The sequence below is a fragment of the Puma concolor genome, chromosome C2, assembly GCF_028749965.1.
Source record: "Puma concolor isolate L17-30 chromosome C2, mPumCon1.1.hap2, whole genome shotgun sequence".
NCBI lineage: Eukaryota > Metazoa > Chordata > Mammalia > Carnivora > Felidae > Puma > Puma concolor.
Window position 1 is genome coordinate 37,649,697 of NC_141675.1, and position 18,179 is coordinate 37,667,875.

The following is an 18,179-nucleotide window of genomic DNA, read 5'->3' on the forward strand; positions in this document are numbered from 1 at the left end:
TAGGTAGATATATGAAAAGCCAATCTTTAAAAAACAAACAAAAAAAATCAAGATCTAATTAATTTAATATACTATTTTTACTGAAGTGTATAACATACATGTAGAAAACTGCACAAATCCCAAGTATGCAGCAAGATGAATTTTTAGTATGAATACACCTAGGTAAACAACATCCAGATCAAGATACAAACTTCTTTTGTTTAACATAAAGCGTGTGAAATTCATTCATATTGTTAAAAGTGGTTGCACTTCATTCTTACCCTTGTATAATATTCCACTGTGTGACAATATACAATTTATTAAACTATTCTATAGCTGATATGCATTTGGTTAGTTTCTAGTTTTGGGCTAATATACACAGGCCACTTTGAGCACTCAGACGTTCTTTTGGGTGAACATATGTGTATGTTTCTGTTTGTTATATACTAAGGGATGGTAATGCTAGTCCTAGGGTCTACAAATTTAGGACTAACTTTAGAAGATACTGCCAAACCATTTTCCAAAGTGGTTATACCAAATTAAGGCTCCTGCCAACAGTATGAAACTTGCAGTTATGCCATATTCTTGCCAATAATTGATACTGTCTATGCTTTTCATTTTAGCTATTTTGGTGGATTGCATGATGGTTTGATTTTGTGTTTCTTTATAAACTAACAAAGTTGAAATCCTTTTCATTCATCAGTTGGATATCCTTGTTTGTGAACTGACTCCTGAATAAGCATGTAGGACAGATAGAACAGATCAGATGAAAAAGCTCAAGAATCAGTCATAATAAATATTGAAGGCTTTGTACAGCCTCAAGAAAATTGTTTTAATTTTATTGCATGTTTTGTTATTCTTACAATGAAGAACTGAGTAAAGAGAAAAGTTTAAGAAACACCTATGTTAAAACTCAAGTTAATAAGGCTAGTTCAATAATATCTATAAATTTTATTCAAAATGAATTATCAGATCCATAAATCATATTTATTTGGTCAACATGTTCATACAACACATCAAAATATCTCTAGTACTTCAAAAACTAATTAAAAAATAACATTGGTTTTTAAATGTATACTTTAAACAAATCATGCCTAAATGTCTAAATTTTTCAATCAAAATTTGGAATAATGGCTGGATGGCTGGTTTGAGGAAAAGTTTTTTGGCGACAGGCAAAGAAACAGGAAAAAAAAAGAAATACAGTTAATTTACATTCTTCATTGGCTGTTCCAATGAATATACTTGCTTGAAGAACTTCTCTAAGTAATCTTCCACTTAAACTCTTCTCAAATGAGCTTACAATGTAAAATCTTCGGGAGTAAGCAGATTTCACTCCATCTCTCCCACTGAATACAACTAAGAATCCTGACGGAATGCATGAAAAAGCTATCTGAGGACTCAAAAGAATAAGGCTGGCAGGGAACTTGAAGTAATGCCACACCAGTGGTGAGTTTCCTGTTTTCACTTTCTCTGATATCAGGGACAGCCTAAAACCTAACACTTGGGTCTATACACTGGGTGCACATATGAAGTGCTTCCATAGAAGTACCCCTTTCTGGTCTGAGGTGCAGGACTCAGGAGTCTCTATGGAACAGACAGTAAGTGACAGATAACATTACACACCTATTAGAATTGCAAAAATTAAAAAACAAACTGACAAAAATGACAATACTGAGCACTGGAGCAACACACACACACACACACACACACACTACACACTACACACACACACACACACACACACACACACTACACACACACGCTGCTGGTGAGAACGCAAGATGGTATGGCCACTCTCAAAAACAGTTTGGCAGGTTTTTGTTTTTGTGTTTTACAAAGATAAACTCATACTTATTTGTGTGTATGTTTATATAACACATATAACATCATGTTTATACAAGCCAGCAATCCCATTCTTAGATATTTATCCTAGAAAGATTTTTAAAAAATTAAACAGATGTTCACATAAAAACCTGTAGATGAATACTTATAGTAGTTTTATTTATAATCACCCAAAACTGGAAACAACAGCCCACAGGTCCTCCAGTAGGATAATGGATGAACAAACTGTGGTATATCCATAACATAGATTATTGCTGAGTAATTAAATAAAATGAACTATTGATACATACAAAACATGGATGAATTTCAAAGGCATTACGTTAACCAAAAGAAAGCTTCTCAACTGGTTATAGGATTCCATTTATAAAATATTGTGGATTCCAATATCCATTTATATGATTCCATTTATGAGAGCCATTTAGAGGATACTGTGCAAAAGGTCAAAAGCTTCACAATACGTAAGACTTCTATTTCAGTTCCCAACTTCTGTAATTCATCCAACCAGATCATTCACTGATGTAAAAGATTCAATGAGGAAAGAGGCTATGGGGAAACAGTATCAAACATTTCTGGCTGAGGGGCACCTGGGTGGCTCAGTTGGTTAAGTGTCCAACTTTGGCTCAGGTCATGATCTCAGGCTCAGGTTTGTAAGTTGGAGTCCCACATTAGGCTCTTTGCTGTCAGCACAGAGCCTGCTTCTGATCCTCTGTCTCCCTCTCTTTCTGCCCCTCCCCTGCACTCTCTCTCTCAAAAATAAACAAACAGTAAAAAAAAGTTTAAAAAAAAATTTCTGGTGGAAATACAAAATGGCACGGTTCCTACAAAGAGGAATTTGGCAATGTCTAACAAAATTACAATGTATTTATCCTTTGACTTAGCAATCTCTGTTCTGGGAACTTATTGTAAAAACATACCTCCAACAAAAAGAAAATCCTTATGTACAAGGTTATTCATTGCACCCTATTTGTATTTGCAAAGTATTGGAAATTACTTAAGTGACCAAATACAGGATATTGGCTGGCTAAACTATGTATATACACATACTGTGCAGCTGTGAAAAGAATAAAGAAGATCTCTGTGAAGTAATTCTCAGAATATATTATTAAGTAAAAATGGCAAAGTACAAGAGAGCATATATAGTTTACCTTTTATGTAAGAAATTAGGGAAAATACAAAGCATGTATCCCAAATGTTTTTGCAAAAAGAAATTTATAAAGGATAAACCAAAAACTAATGATTACAAGATGCAGGGAGACAGATGAAGGGACAGGTGAGGGAGTCAACTTCTCTCAGCATATCTTTTTTCATGAGTTTGACTTTGGGAATCAAGTTAAAATTCCGTATCAAAAATATATGGATAATGTGGGGCGCCTGGGTGGCTCAGATGGTTGAGCGCCCAACTTTGGCTCAAGTTATGATCTCATGGTTCCTGAATTCAAGCCCTGCGTTGGGCTCTGTGCTGACAGCTCGGAGCCTGGAGCCTGTTTTGGATCTTTGTGTCCTCCTATCTCTCAGTCCCTACCTCACTCATGGTCAATCTCTCTCTCAAAATAAATAAACAGTAAAAAATCTAAAAATATATATATTGATAATGTTTTTAAAAAGGATGCAGGGGGGAGGGAACTAGAACTGGTAACAGAAACAAACTCAACTCTATTTCAAATTAATAAAATCGTCGAAGGAAGAAGAGTAAGAACTAATCGAAGTAACTTTTGAATAGTGTTCTTTGACCATATACTCATATACCCTTAAAATAAAGGGAAAAAAAACTTGCAAAGGATCTTGAGTAAATATTGTTTGTTGTAGTGGGACAGTCTAGTAATTCTGAAGATCTTTTGTGTATATTTCAAGGGAGAGTAAACGAATGCATATCAATGTTGTTGGGAGCCAGAATTCTCGATGTAGAAGAGATAAAAATATAGAACATAAAAAGACAAGCAAAGACCCTTAGGGGCTAGACTAGAATTGGAGGTGTGATATTTCAAAAATTGTTAATAAACACGCACACACACACACACACACACACACACACACACACACTTCTAGCCCTGTTGAAATCTGCTGCCAATCACTGCTGTTACATTCATTCATTCATTCACTCATTCATTCAAGTAGGCTTGACACCCAGCATGGAGCCCAACACAGGGCTTGAACTCACAACCCTGAGATCAAGAATCAGACACTTGTCGATACTACCCAAAGCAATCTACATATTCAATGCAATCCCTATCAAAATAACACCAGCATTCTTCACACAGCTAGAACACACAATCCTAAAATTTGTATGGAACCAGAAAAGGCCCCGAATAGCCAAAACAATCCTGAAAAAGAAGGGGCACATGCACCCCAATGTTTTTAGCAGCACTATCAACAATAGCCAAAGTATAGATAGAGCCCAAATGTCTACTGAGTGATGAATGCACAAAGAAAATGTGGTATATATATATATATAATGGAATATTACTTGGCAATCAAAAAAAGAAATCTTACCATTTGTAACAATGTGGATGGAACTAGAGTATATTATGCTAAGTGAAGTCAGTAAGAGAAAGACAAAACATCATGATTTCACTCATATGTGGAATTTAAGATATGAAACAGATGAACATAGGGGAAGGAAAGGAAAAATAAGATAAAAAGAGAGAGGCAGGCAAACCATAAGAGACTCTTAAATGCACAGAACTGAGGGTTGCTGGAGCTGGGTGGGGGGATGGGCTAAATGGGTGATGGGCATTAAGGAGGGGACTTGTTGGGATGAATACTGGAGTTATATGTAAGTGATGGATCACTAAATTCTATTCCTGAAATCATTATTACACTATATGTTAACTAACTTGGATTTAAGTTGAAAAATAATAATAAAATTATAAAAAATAGAAAAAAAAAAGAATTACTTAACTGACTGAGCCACTCAGGCACCCCTTTATTTATTTATTTTTAAATTTTACTATTATTTTTTTAAGTAGGCTCCATGCCCAATGTGGGGCTTGAATTCATGACCCTGAAATCAAGAGTCACTCATTCTACCAACTGAGCCAGCCAGGCACACTGCCAATCATTATTTTTCAATACCATTTTCCACTCATAGGAATTAGGGCTTATTGGGAAAGTGGCTAATTCCACTTAGGAAGTAGGAAAAACCTAAGATGAGCTTAAAACATCTTGTGCCAGAAACTAATAAAGTGTTAAAAAAAAAAAAAAGATATGGACATTTAAAGACATAGAGGATAATTTGAGAAGATTTTCACTGGTTAAATCCAGGACAAACTGAACACGAAAATAAAAAGAACTATAAGATTTGTAACCTGTTGAATAAGAAACCATGAGTTTATAGTGATAATTAGTAAATAAAAGGGGTGAAGTGGAAGCTCTTCACTGCACAATAGAATGCTAACTACTAAACACAGAAGGGATAATAGAGTTAGTAAACACCATTTTGCAACCATTGGAATAAAAACTGATCCAGGCAAGAATTATCAATGAATGCTAAATTTAGAGGATGGGGGAAATTTGATGAGAAATGGGGTATCTAGCTAGTTTCAAAGTATCTCCTCACATATTATTTATTACAAAAGTAAAAACAGTAATTATACAATGGAGAAATTGGGAAACATCTTATGCATGTGAACAAAATTTTTTAAGTTTATTTATTTATTGAGAGAGAGAGAGAGAGAGAGAGAGAGAGAGAAAAAATGAATGAGTGGGGGAGGGGCAGAGAGCAAGGTAGAGCACAGAATCTGTGCTAATAGCACAGAGCCTAACGCAGGGCTCGAACTCATAAACCACAAGATCATGACCTGAGCCAAAATCAAGAGGCAGACACCTAACCAAGTGAGCCGCCCAGGTGCCCCACATAAAATTTAATAGAACCAAAAGAAGACTAAAGGACACCCTGCATCTCCAGGTATATATTATAAGAAGGATACAGTTATCATTTATGTATGATATCAGCCAAAACTACGTAAGATGGATCTAGTCACAGGAACCCAAATTAAAGGATATTCTAGAAAATAACTGGCCTATATTTTTAAAAAATGACAATGGCGGGGCGCCTGGGTGGCGCAGTCGGTTAAGCGTCCGACTTCAGCCAGGTCACGATCTCGCGGTCCGTGAGTTCGAGCCCCGCGTCGGGCTCTGGGCTGATGGCTCAGAGCCTGGAGCCTGTTTCCGATTCTGTGTCTCCCTCTCTCTCTGCCCCTCCCCCGTTCATGCTCTGTCTCTCTCTGTCCCAAAAATAAATAAAAACGTGGAAAAAAAAATTAAAAAAAAAAAAAAATGACAATGGCATGAAAAACAAAGCTGAGGAAACAGTTCCAGATTAAAGGAAATTATACCATTAAGCAATTTTGGATTCGATCTTGTAATGGGAAAAAAATGCCATGAAAGACATTATTGGGACATTTGACAAAATTGGAATAGGGATTATAAATTTCATAAGGGGTGCCTGGGTGGCTCGGTTGGTTGAGCATCTGACTCTTGATTTTGGCTCAGGTCATGATCCTACAGTCATGGGATCCAACCCAGCTCAGCATGAAGCCTGCATAAGATTCTCTCTCTCTCTCTCTCTCTCTCTCTCTCTTCCTCTGCCCCTCTCCCCTGCTTGTTCCCCGTCTCTCTAAAATAAAAAAAAAATTAAATTAAAAAAAATTTTTTAAGTATTACAGTATAGCCAATGTTAACTTTTCTCAAGTTTATAACCATACTTTAGATAAGTAAGAGAATATTCTTGTTCTTAGGAAATGCACCATGAAGTACTACAGGAAAAGGAGCATGATGCATGCAGTAGATTCTTAAAGAGCTCAGGAAATTATAAAGATATTTATCTAGGGGCACCTGGGTGGCTCAGTTGGTTGAGTATCTGACTTTGGCTCAGATCATGATCTTGCGGTCTGTGAGTTCAAGCCCCGCATCAGGCTCTGTGCTGACAGCTCAGAGACTGGAGCCTCCTCCAGACTCTGTATCTCCTCTCTCTGCCTCCACCCCTCCAGTGTCTGTCTCTCTCTCTCAAAAATAAATAAACATTAATTTTTTTTTAAAAGATATTTATCTATCCCACAGCATATGGGACAGATGGATGGATGGTAGGTAGACCGATAAAGCAACCACAGTAAAACATTAAAAACCAGCAAATCTGGGGGGTGCCTGGTTGGTGGAAAGTGTAACTCTTAATCTCAGGGTTGTACATTCATTCAAGCCTCATGTTGGGTGTAGAGATTACTTAAAAAAATAAAATTAAAAAAAAAGCAAATATGGGGCAAAGCGTATACAAAAGTTTTTCTGCTATTTTTATGTTTTTTGCTAGTTTTCTGTTAGTTTTTCTGCTAACTTTAAGTTTGAAATTATTTCAAAATGAACAGTTAAAACAGTTCTCATTTTTATCTCTTTCTCACTATATGCCTCACTGTATATATTCCCAGTGAAACATATATAAGGTACCAATTCTTGGATATTTTAAAAAGAGATTTAGTTTATCAATTTTACTATTTACCATTTATCAGTTTTATAATTTGTATATCCTTATACTATTTGGCTGGGAAGTTTATTATGCTTCTCTCCTTTTTCTTATTAATAAGGATTCATCATTTTCCTCTAAGTACTGTTCTTACAGAATTATAGTCATTTTCTATATTTTTTGGACACTATCAAATTATGTTTCAAATGTTTTCCTTGGCCCTATGCTACTCAAGAAAAGACATTTCATATTTCCACGTGGCTAAGTACCATTTATATATTGTTTTTGCTATTCATTTCTAACCATATTACATAATAGGATGAGATGTTCCACTCTATTGCTTTTCAACGTATGGAACTGAGAAAAGGATTTGTGTGTGTGTGTGTGTGTGTGCGTGTGTGTGCGCACCCACGCATATGTGTTTAGAAAGAGATTTCCTTGAACTTGAAATGAAAAGATAAATGAACAGAAAGAAAAAATGAAGAACGGAAAAAATGCACACTTTGTGGTCTATTCTTGAGCAGCACTTTACCCCAGAAGTTATACACCATGGAATTAAACTCATTTATGGGAAGAAGGGAAAAACAAATAAACAAACAAAAACAGAATACATTTTGAAACTTTTAACAGAAAAGTTTCTATAGAATAACCATATATTACACATAAAATATTTAAGCCTAGTTTAATTAGAGGCTCTTTTTAGTGTTAATTTCAATCTCTTAAAGAGATTTTTGTACATTATGTTCCTGATGTACAAAAATAAAGATTTTATATTATAGTAAGATGTCTTTTATCAGTTTGGTATAAGACCAATTCAAATAATAAAGAACAAAATCTGGCCTGCTACTGGGGAATAAAAAATTTTATTTTTTGAAACACACCTTATTTATTATATACTTTGCTTTGCCCATGTTGAGATCTTTGCTCTATTTTCTTTTGGCTAGAGTACCTCCTTGGGTAATTTCCTCAGAAAGTATATGCTGCATGGCCAGAAAATGTCCCTTTTGTACTTAATATGAATGCTATCTTAGCCTGGCACCAGATTATTGACTCCTTGATCTTTTTCCTAATATGTACATGTTCCACTTTCTAAATTTTACAACTACTTCCATGCCAGTCTAGTTTTTTTCTTTAGAAATAAACGGCTCTTCCTATCTTGAAGCTTTTCTTTATTCTTGGGAATCAGATAATTCATACACATAGGACTGTCTTAGTTTATCTTTTTTTTTTTTCAATTTGGTAAGCTATTTCAGTCTGTGTAGTAAGGTCTTTCTTCTGCTCATGGAAATTTATTTCCAATTTGTCGCTTCAATTTTTACATTTTTGTAACTCCATTTCCATAATTACATTTTCATATGCCACAAAAGACTAGTATTCACATATTTTTTTCTCTTATCTTTCCTCTGTACCTCTTACCTCTTAGTTTTATCTTCTATTTGTTTCGTCTTCTTTGTTTTTAAATTTCCCCGATTCCCATTTGGATTTTCAGCACTATTTTTTGTTTTATTAGTATTTCTTTTTACATTTCACATATCTTGGTTTTGTTCCTCAAAACTCTTTATGTTTTCCAGACATTTCTTTGTAATATTTTCTTTCATCCCTTTAAGTTTGACTTTTGTTGGTGTTATTTTAATCTTCTGTTTCTCCCATCCTCTCTGCCTGCATAGGAGCTACCTGTTGAGCTTGGTCACTCCCATTCAGGGTGCTGTATGCTCCTACACTGTGCTCTCTTTCAGGTCAGGCTTATGGGGTTATCAGGCAATGAGAGGTAGGGGAGTGAACCTTGGCTCTCTGGTTTCTGGAGATATGAGAAAGATTAGGCCTCCCCACTCAGATTGGAAGAGGGGCAGTGCAGACCAAACAGTACTGATGTCATTTGGCAGGCTCACCCAGGGATTCGCCAGGCCACCTTTCTTCTCCACATGATAAGGGGATTTTCTCCTGGCTCAGCAGGCTGGATCCATAGAAAACATGTAGAGTGTCTTTAGCAGCGTCTAGTATTTTCACCAATAACACTCAGGTAGTGCCCTTACAGACCCTGGGCCTGCGTTGTCTACTTGAGAACTCAAGGCTTCATTCTTGCTGGGTTTCACTTCAGCTTCAGCAGGAAGCCACACTTCTCTTCCCCAGGAGGAGAGAGAGGCAGGACCATGAACTAAGATCCTATTCATCACCAGTAACATGTATCTGTTCACTCCCTAAAATTAGTTCACATGTGAGAAAATGCTTATCTCATTCTCTCTAATGAAGGATATGTTATCTCTCTTGGGAAGATAACCAGAGAGGAATCGGTTTCCTTATTTCTAGTAAATAAGAGTCCTCGGTATTTTAAATGAGCATGGGGAAGTCTTAGGGGATCGCCCGGAGCAAGCAGATGTGACGTGTAGCAATTAAAAGTGATACTGCTAGGGAAAAAATGTCCCCTGACCTGTGTTACTGGGGCACAGCAGAGAAACAAGGCTATGTAATATACAGGCTGTTCGTCAATCACAACAGCTAAAAAGTGGAAACAACCTAAATGTCCATCATCTGATGAATGAATAAATAAATTCTGGTACTTCCATATAATGGAATATTCAGCAATAAAAAGAAATAAGTACTGATATATGCCATGACATGGGTGAACCTTGCAATGTTATGATGAGTAAAAGATGGCAGTTACAAGATGCCACATATTGTTTGATTCTATCCACATGAAATGTCCAGAATAGGCAAATCCATAGAGACAGAAAGTAGATCCGTGGTAGCTGAGGGGAGGTGGATAGAATAGGAAGTCAATGCCAGTGCATATGGAGGTTTCTTTTAGGGGGAATAAAAATGTTCTAAAATTAGATGGTGGTGATGGTTGCACCGTCCTGAGACATACTAAAGAACACTGAATTTTACACCTCAAATAGGTGAATTATTTGGTTTGTGGATTATATCTCAATAAAACTGTAAAATAAAAGCAAAAAATATTTACATAGACTGTTCTGCAACTGCTTCATCCCCTTCTTAATGTGCCATAGACAGCGTTCTGCATCAATAAGATATACAACTACACCATTACATGTGACTGTACAATGTCCCACTGTATGGATATACTGTAATGCTTTATTATTAGACAGGAACTTATTTCCAACTGCTGCACTAATACGTCTTTGCATATCTGTCCCATTGTTTTCTTAGGAAACAAAGAATAGAATGAGGCCAAAGGGTCTGCACTCTATAAATTGACACATATTGCCTGCTTGTCCTCCAGAAAGGCCATACCAGTTAATATTCATCACAAAGGAGGGGTGCCTGGGTGGCTCAGTTGGTTGGGCCTCCAACTTTGGCTCAGGTCATGATCTTGTGGTTCATGGGTTCAGGCCCTGCATCAGGCTCTGTGCTGACAGCTCAGGGCCTGGAGCCTGCTTCAGATTCTCTGTCTCCATCTGTCTTTCTGCCCCTTCCCAGCTTGCACTCTCTCTCTCAAAAAAAAAAAAATAAACATTAAAAAAACATTCATCACAAAGGAAAACAAGAAGAGTTTTTTCTCTATAGTCCCACCAATGCTGACCATCATCAAACTACTTAATCTCTGCCAATTACAGGTGACATCAGTTTTTAGATGTGTATTTCTTTGATTATTGAATTGAATTGCATTTGTTTTGTTTTGTTTTGTTTTGTTTTTTAGTAATCTCTACACCCTGTGTGGGGCTTGAACTCAAGACCCTGAGATCAACAGTCACAAGCTCTTCTGACAGAGCAGCCATGTGACTCTGAATAGCATTTTTTAATAGTTATTTGATTTGTGATATCTGTACTTCTGTCCTTTGTCCATTTTTGTCATTTTTTTAAAGTTTATTTATTTACTTTGAGAGAGAGAGGGAGAGAGAGACAGAGGGAGAGAGAGAGACAGAGCGTGCAAGCTTGGGGAGGGGCAAAGAGAGAGAATCCAAAGCAGGGTCCGCACTGCCTGACACAGAGCTCCATTTCATGACCACGAGATCATGACTTGGGCCCTAATTAGGAGCCAGACACTTAACTGACTGAGCCAGCCAGGTACCCCCACTTTTTTTCGTCATCTTTATTAATTTTTCTGACGTATGCTACAAATTGTTCTTACCAAGTTGTTTTTTAACTTTGCTTATGGCATCCTTCTCCTTACACATTCTAATAATTTATATAAATTTATTATTCTTTTTCTTTATGGTATCTGGCCTTAATGCCTAGCCTTTTACTATCCCAGTGTAATAAAACAATGCCCTATATTTTCTAGTTCCTTTTATGTCTCATTTGAACAATCCATTCATTCCCTACTGATCTGTAGTCCTATGGCATTCTTGAATTCTTTAAGTGTGGCCTATGAAATCTGTCTATAAGATGACTTACCTAATTGTTGAGCCCATTTTATGACTGTACCAGTGTCTCCTGCATTGCTTTCAGCTAAGCATACAACTTCTTGCCCAATCTTCCACCCAATTAGTGGATAAAAGCCTTAGAAACAAAGAAACAGTATAAGTCAAATATAAATAGATAATTCATCCAGAGATGACTACAGTAGAACAATTTGATTTTCTTAAAAAATAGCAAAGTGGCAGGGTGCCTGGGTGGCTCAGTTGGTTAAGCATCCGACTTCGGCTCAGGTCATGATCTCGCGGTCCGTGAGTTCGAGCCCTGCATCGGGCTCTGTGCTGACAGCTCAGAGCCTGAGGCCTCTTTCAGATTCTGTGTCTCCCTCTCTCTCTGACCCTCCCCCGTTCATGCTCTGTCTCTCCCTGTCTCAAAAATAAATAAACATTTAAAAAAATAAAAAAAAATAGCAAAGTGGCTCTGAAGTCAGTGGTTTCACAAATTTCTAACCTCTTAGCCTTAGTTTCCTCAATTGTAAAATGGTCTACCTCAGAGAGCTACTGTGAGAATAAACTGAGTTAATGCATAAAAAGAACTTAGTGCAGTGCCTGATATGTAAAATGAACACTAAACATTAGCTTTTATTATCCATAGGCATGTCTATGTCTCTAGAAACAGAGGAATAGAACCAACTACACTATCTCATTTATTTGTGGAGGTTCCTAAGTAGAAACAACCTGTTGCAATCAATGATCAGATTTTCTAGCTTCCATTTCCCTAGTTAGGGGAAAAGGAAGAGCTTGAGGGGGGATGGAAGGTAAGAAAAAAAAATATATATATTAATATATATATATTTATATATATGTATATATATATTTTAAGAGAAACCAAGCTTCTTTATTTTTTTTAATGTTTACTTTTGAGAGAGAGAGAGAGAGAGAGAGAGGAGAGAGAGAGAAAGCGTGAGCACGAGTGGGGGAGGGGCAGAGAAAGAGGGAGTCACAGAATCTGAAGCAGGCTCCAGGCTCTGAGCTGTCAGCACAGAACCCAACGCGAGGCTCTAACTCACAGACCGTGAGATCATGACCTGGGCCAAAGCTGGAAGCTTAACCGGCTGAGCCACCCAGGCACCCTAAGAAAAACATTTTAAAATCTACCTTTTAGTAACCACAGTAGGAGACCATAGCCCAGATTAAGAGCCCACAGGCCTCTTAGGGTGTTCTTCCACAATCTAAATTTCTTGGTTTATACATCCTAGGATGTCTTCCATCGGGGAGATCAATTTCTTGCCAATTGCCATTACATATGCATGGAACACTAGTTGAGAATTACCACAAAAAAAATTTTTTTTTCACAAAAAGAATTGCTAACACATAAAAAGAAAATTTAGAGGCCTAGAAAGATGTTTTAAACACATATAACAAATTAGGCAAATATTTGGAAAACTGACCAAAATACCCTAATCCTGAGTTTTTCTATAATAACATCTTTCTCATTTTTTAAGCTTTTAAGGAAAGAAGGGAAATAGAAATTAACTAAGAATAATAACAAAAAAATATATTACAGAGTGTCCTTAATATAAACTGGGAAAACAGTATCAGAAAAGTTAAATATGAAAATAAGTGATATTTGTCAATAAAAAAGATAAATTCCAACTACCTCCAACAGTATGTTGCACGCTATTTCCAGTATTAATATCCAAAAATGTCCCAGTTCCCATGGTAAGTTTCACGTCTCCAGTCTGGAAGCAGCATTCTCCAAACATGGCTGATTGCTGATCGGCGACCTACCAAAAATGTTCAAATGTAAGATGGCTGGTCTTTAGCAGTGGCCTATTTCACTGTATCCCACTGTCTCCTATACTATATTCCCATACTTCAAAATTTTGTTTTCTTTTTTCCTTTTCCTAAAAAAAAAAATCCCTGGAAAGAACAAAGAGCAACAATAAGATAGAAGTCTCTCTAGGGAATGTGCCTCGGGAATTTTTAGTGGGCAATCTACTTTATGATGTTTAAGTGTCACAGGAATGATCTTAGAAATAAAGGTCAGAATAAAAATTGTGCAGAAAAAACAACGAAGATTTTTTAACTTAAAAGCAGTTTCATTCATTAGTTAAATAACTGACCTCACAAATTTCTCTTTTAACGAGTGATAGGTGTATGCTTAATCTAAATACATGTAGGTTGAAACCACACATTCCCAACCATACATTTTTGTTAGAAGAAAAAATATAACATCTTGTGAAAATAATTAAACGTACATATACATTGTTAAGTAACAAAAATTCAATGGGGTAAATTTTAAAGATCTAATTGGCTTTATTAATTGATGCATGAATTGGGCAGCACCCTATCTAGCAGAGGTGAGCTCCAAAGGGCTAAAGAAAAGGATAGTTTTTAGAAGTAGAGAAAGAGCGGAGAAAAAAGGAAACTATTGGCAAAGAATCCATTGTTTTAGGCAAGGTCACCTTCCTAAGGGGAACAGAAGAGCCTATCGTTAAACTTCCTGGTGCTGACCAGGGAATTCCCATGTTGACTGGTTAAGGGTTATATTTTTGGGTGGTTGAAACTGCAGATAGATTAGCTGCTAAGTCTTGGTTAACTGGCTTGGGACCACCATTTGACGCCTGTGGTTTTCTTTTTAACAGTTTCCTCCCCTTTGATCAGACTCTCAGCTTAACTGAGAGATGTGATCAAAATTTAAAGCATTAGCGCCATTCTCTGCCATCAGCTCCAGAGCTGATCAGTTGTTACTGGTCCTTTGTGTGTGGACCTGTGTGACTCACAGGTCATGATGGTTTTTTTGCTTAATCTCTGTGACATTCACAGGTTACAACTTCAGGTTCACAATTTCTAAGTCAATTGTCCTTTTCATTCCTTTTCTGACATTCCAGTCTTAGGGAGATCATTTGCTTGGTGGTTAGCAGTTAACATGCATTTAAAGCTTTTGAGAGAATACAATGTACCAGGGGGATTATTACGATAACTACAAGCAGGATAATTCCCAGTGTTTTGAGAGCACTTCAGAGCCATAGTCCCCAAGACTGAAAACAATTAAAATCAAAGAAAGACCCTGCTGAAGAAGTTATTCTTTTAAACCAAGCAGCTTGCTCAGTGATCTTATGTAATTAAATTTCAATTTCCCCAGAAGGGTTAATCCAGATACAGCAGGTGGTGTTGGCCACAGCAGAGGTACCTCCTTGTTCAGCTGAAAGATATTCAGGGGCTGTCCTACTATTAAGAACAACTTTGGCCAAAGAGTCTAAGGATCTTTGTTGGACAGCAGTTGCTTTAGCAGCAGATTTTGCAATAATTTCAAGAATTGAGAAGTTCCTGATCATAGGTTTATTTACGCTTATCCCTAATAAGGGACGTAGGGACCTACCAAGAGGAATGAATCCTGAATCATAAAAGCCTCCCAGCAGATCCTTTCTAGCTCAACAATGAAACTTCTGGGGAGTTGTCCAAAGAAATGCCTTATTTTGCTTGTGAAAAGTTAGGGGGTCAGTTAGACTTTCTCATGGCCTGAAATAAAAGGTTGTTCTAAATTCCAAAGGTTTACCCCCTTAACAATGGCCTGGGGAGAAACAGATGAGGGCATTTTCTTTCCAGGTCAATGTTACAGTAAAAGAAAGGAGAAGGAGAAAGAGTTTCATGTTTAAAGTTTAAAGTCTTGATCCATAGTCTTGGGCAGAAGCAGGATGCCTTGATGTAAGCAATTTCTCTTCCTCATCATTTTGATTTGGAGGTTTCCAGTGTCTGTACAGGGCCTGGTTGCAGGTGGAGCCTTCACAAGCTGAGAGATATGTACTCAAGGCTCCATCCCTTCTGGTTTTGCAGCAGTATCAGTGATCAGGAGCCCTTGGTAAGATTCCTCTTCAAATGGTGCCTGAGAGCTACCTTCCTCTGATAATGTTTCCCGAATACCTAAATCTCCAGGCTCTACATTGTGACCAACAGGATCATTTGAATTGGAATCTGAGAAGGTTTCTTTAACTTGTTGATGATAGGCTTGAGCATAAGATATTAGAGGTTTACAGTAGTTGGTCTTAATAGCATGAGACAACAAAGGATCAGCAGACACTTGTATACTGATAGAATTTCAATAAGTTTTGCGAGGTTTTCGTTAAGGCTCATAGGATTTGCCCTCTGAAATGGGTGCCTCGATTGCTGGAGATTGTGGAAGGTATGCCCCAAATGGGAAAACGTTTTCTAACAGTTTCTTTGCTACTGTGAGGGCATCACAGCTTTGCAGCAGGGAAAGGCTTCAACCCATCCATAAAACATACAAACAATAACAAGAATACACTGATAACCCATAGTAAATGGCAGTTGAATGAAGTCCAGTTGCAGGTGTTAAAAGGGGCCAGAGCAGGGAGGTCTGAGGCTCTGGGAACAAAATCAGTTTTTCCAGGAGGACCTGACAAATCAGAAATTCCTGGTAAATTGTTTTTGCAATATTATAGAAGTCTCCCTCCCAATGTCTATTCATAATTTGGGTCATCTTAAATGCCCTATGGTGCATGAAGGAATATACAAATTGAAAAATAGTGTTTGCCAGGGAGCTGGGAAGAACTAAGCAGTCATCTTGGTTTTCTGATAGCCCCAACTACTCATTTAATTGGCAATGTTTACCCATCTTAATTTCTCTGACTCAGCACCAGGCTGTTGCCATGTTATAGGACATTAGCATGGCAAAAATCCGGCAATGAGGACTTTTTTTTTCAGAAGCAGAATGGGCTTTATGCACATGTGCCAAAATCTTACAACATAAAGAAGGCTTAGTATTACTTCTTTTTTAAAAATTTATTTACTTAAATTCAAGTTAGTTAACATACAGTGTAATAATGATTTCAGGAGTAGAATTTAGCGATTCATCACTTACATATAACATCCAGTGCTCTACCCAACAAGCGCCCTCCTCAATGCCCATCACCCATTTAGCCCATCCCCCACCCCACACCTCTCTAGCAACTGTTTGTTCTCTGTATTTAAGAGTCTCTTAAGGTTTGCCTCTCTGTTTTTATCTTATGTTTCCCTCCCCTCACCTATGTTTATCCATTTTGTTTCTTAAATTCCAGATATGAGTGAAATCATATATTTGTCTTTCTCTGACTGATTTATTTTGCTTAGCGTTAACACTCTCCAGTTCTATCCACATTGTTGCAAATGGCAAGATCTCATTCTTTTTGATTGCTGAGTAATATTCCATTGTATATACATACCACATTGTTATTCATTCATCAGTCTATGGACATTTGGGCTCTTTCCATATTATGGCTATTGTTGATAGTGCTGCTATAAACATTGGGGTGCTTGTGCCCCTTCAAATCAGCATTTTTTTATCCTTTGGATAAATACCTAGAAGTACAATTGCTGGGTCATAGGGTAGTTCTATTTTTAATTTTTTGAGGAACCTCCATACTCCAGCGTGGCTGCACCTGTTTGCATTCTCACCAGCAGTGCAAAGGGGTTCCTCTCTCTCCACATCTCTCCAACATCTGTTGTTGCCTGAGCTATTAATGTTAGCCATTCTGACCAGTATGGTTTTGATTTGCAATTGCCTAATGATGAGTAATGTTGAGCATCTTTTCATGTGTCTGTTAGCCATCCGGATGTCTTCTTTGGAAAAGTGTCTGTTCATGTGTTCTGCCCATTTCTTCACTGGATTATTTGTTTTTTTGGGTACTGAGTTTGATGAATTCTTTATAGATTTTGGATACTAACCTTTATTTGATATGTCACTTGCAAATATATTCTCCCATTCCATCCAATGCCTTTTAGTTTTGTTGACTGTTTCCTTTGCTGTGCAAAAGATTGTTTCCTTTGCTGTGCGGGGGATCTCATACCCCCCGCTGTTCAGGCAGCCCCCACAGAACAGTGAGGGCAGTCAGCTCACCCCACTCCAGCTCCACAACTCTCCTACATTTTTTCTTTGGCATGCAGCTGGGATTCGAAACCCTAAGTCTTAAAGGACCACGTGGATCCTCTCTCTTCCTCTGGAGTACAGCTAATGAAATTTTGGCTGGCACCTACAGGGTCTTTTGTCCTTGGGGAAGCAATAAACCCTCTTCCAAAAGCCTTCCAGGAAGGGAATGTTCTCTCCCAGTGAACCCTGGAGATCCCTATACCACCCTATGCACTCCATGGCCAGCTCCCTCCTCTCCAGAGGCATGAACCACAGCTCTGGTCCAGAGAAAGTTGTACACTTCCAAAACCTCAGAATTTGAGCTCCAAACATTGTTTGCAAAACACATCTGGGACCCTTAGTATTTCTCACTCCCCAGTCCATGGTCCAGAGAGGTTTTCCCTCTTGTGTCAACTCTCAACCTCTCTCTCTTACCCTCCCTTGTCTCTCTCCACAGAAAGGGTTCCCTCCCCTCAGCAACACCATCATTTTTCTCTCCCCCAGTTCACTTCCATGTACCTCACACTTGCCAAGCTGTCTCCCTCTACCTGTAGGGATTCTTCTGTCACTCAGTGGATAGATTTCCTGGATGTTCCAAGTGATCAATACAACTGTGTTTGAGGGACAAGGAAAATCCCAGTCCCCCTACTTCTCCACCATCTTCAGTGCGACAGCCTCTTAA

General features: G+C 37.7%; 1 protein-coding gene across 5 annotated transcripts in view; it reads right to left on the reverse strand.

Moving 5' to 3' along the window:
- The window catches only part of GK5 (glycerol kinase 5), an 80,345-nt gene that overhangs the window by 16,708 nt on the left and 45,458 nt on the right, over positions 1 to 18,179 (reverse strand). For 4 of the 5 annotated variants that reach the window (XM_086674434.1, XM_086674436.1, XM_086674432.1 and 1 more), the window contains 2 exons: positions 13,250 to 13,376; positions 11,630 to 11,734 (listed from right to left, as the gene is read on the reverse strand). In XM_086674434.1, the coding sequence (XP_086530560.1) occupies positions 11,630 to 11,734; positions 13,250 to 13,376 (232 nt within the window). The remainder of the gene's footprint in view (positions 1 to 11,629; positions 11,735 to 13,249; positions 13,377 to 18,179) is intronic. The other variant, XM_086674433.1, reaches the window with a different exon arrangement.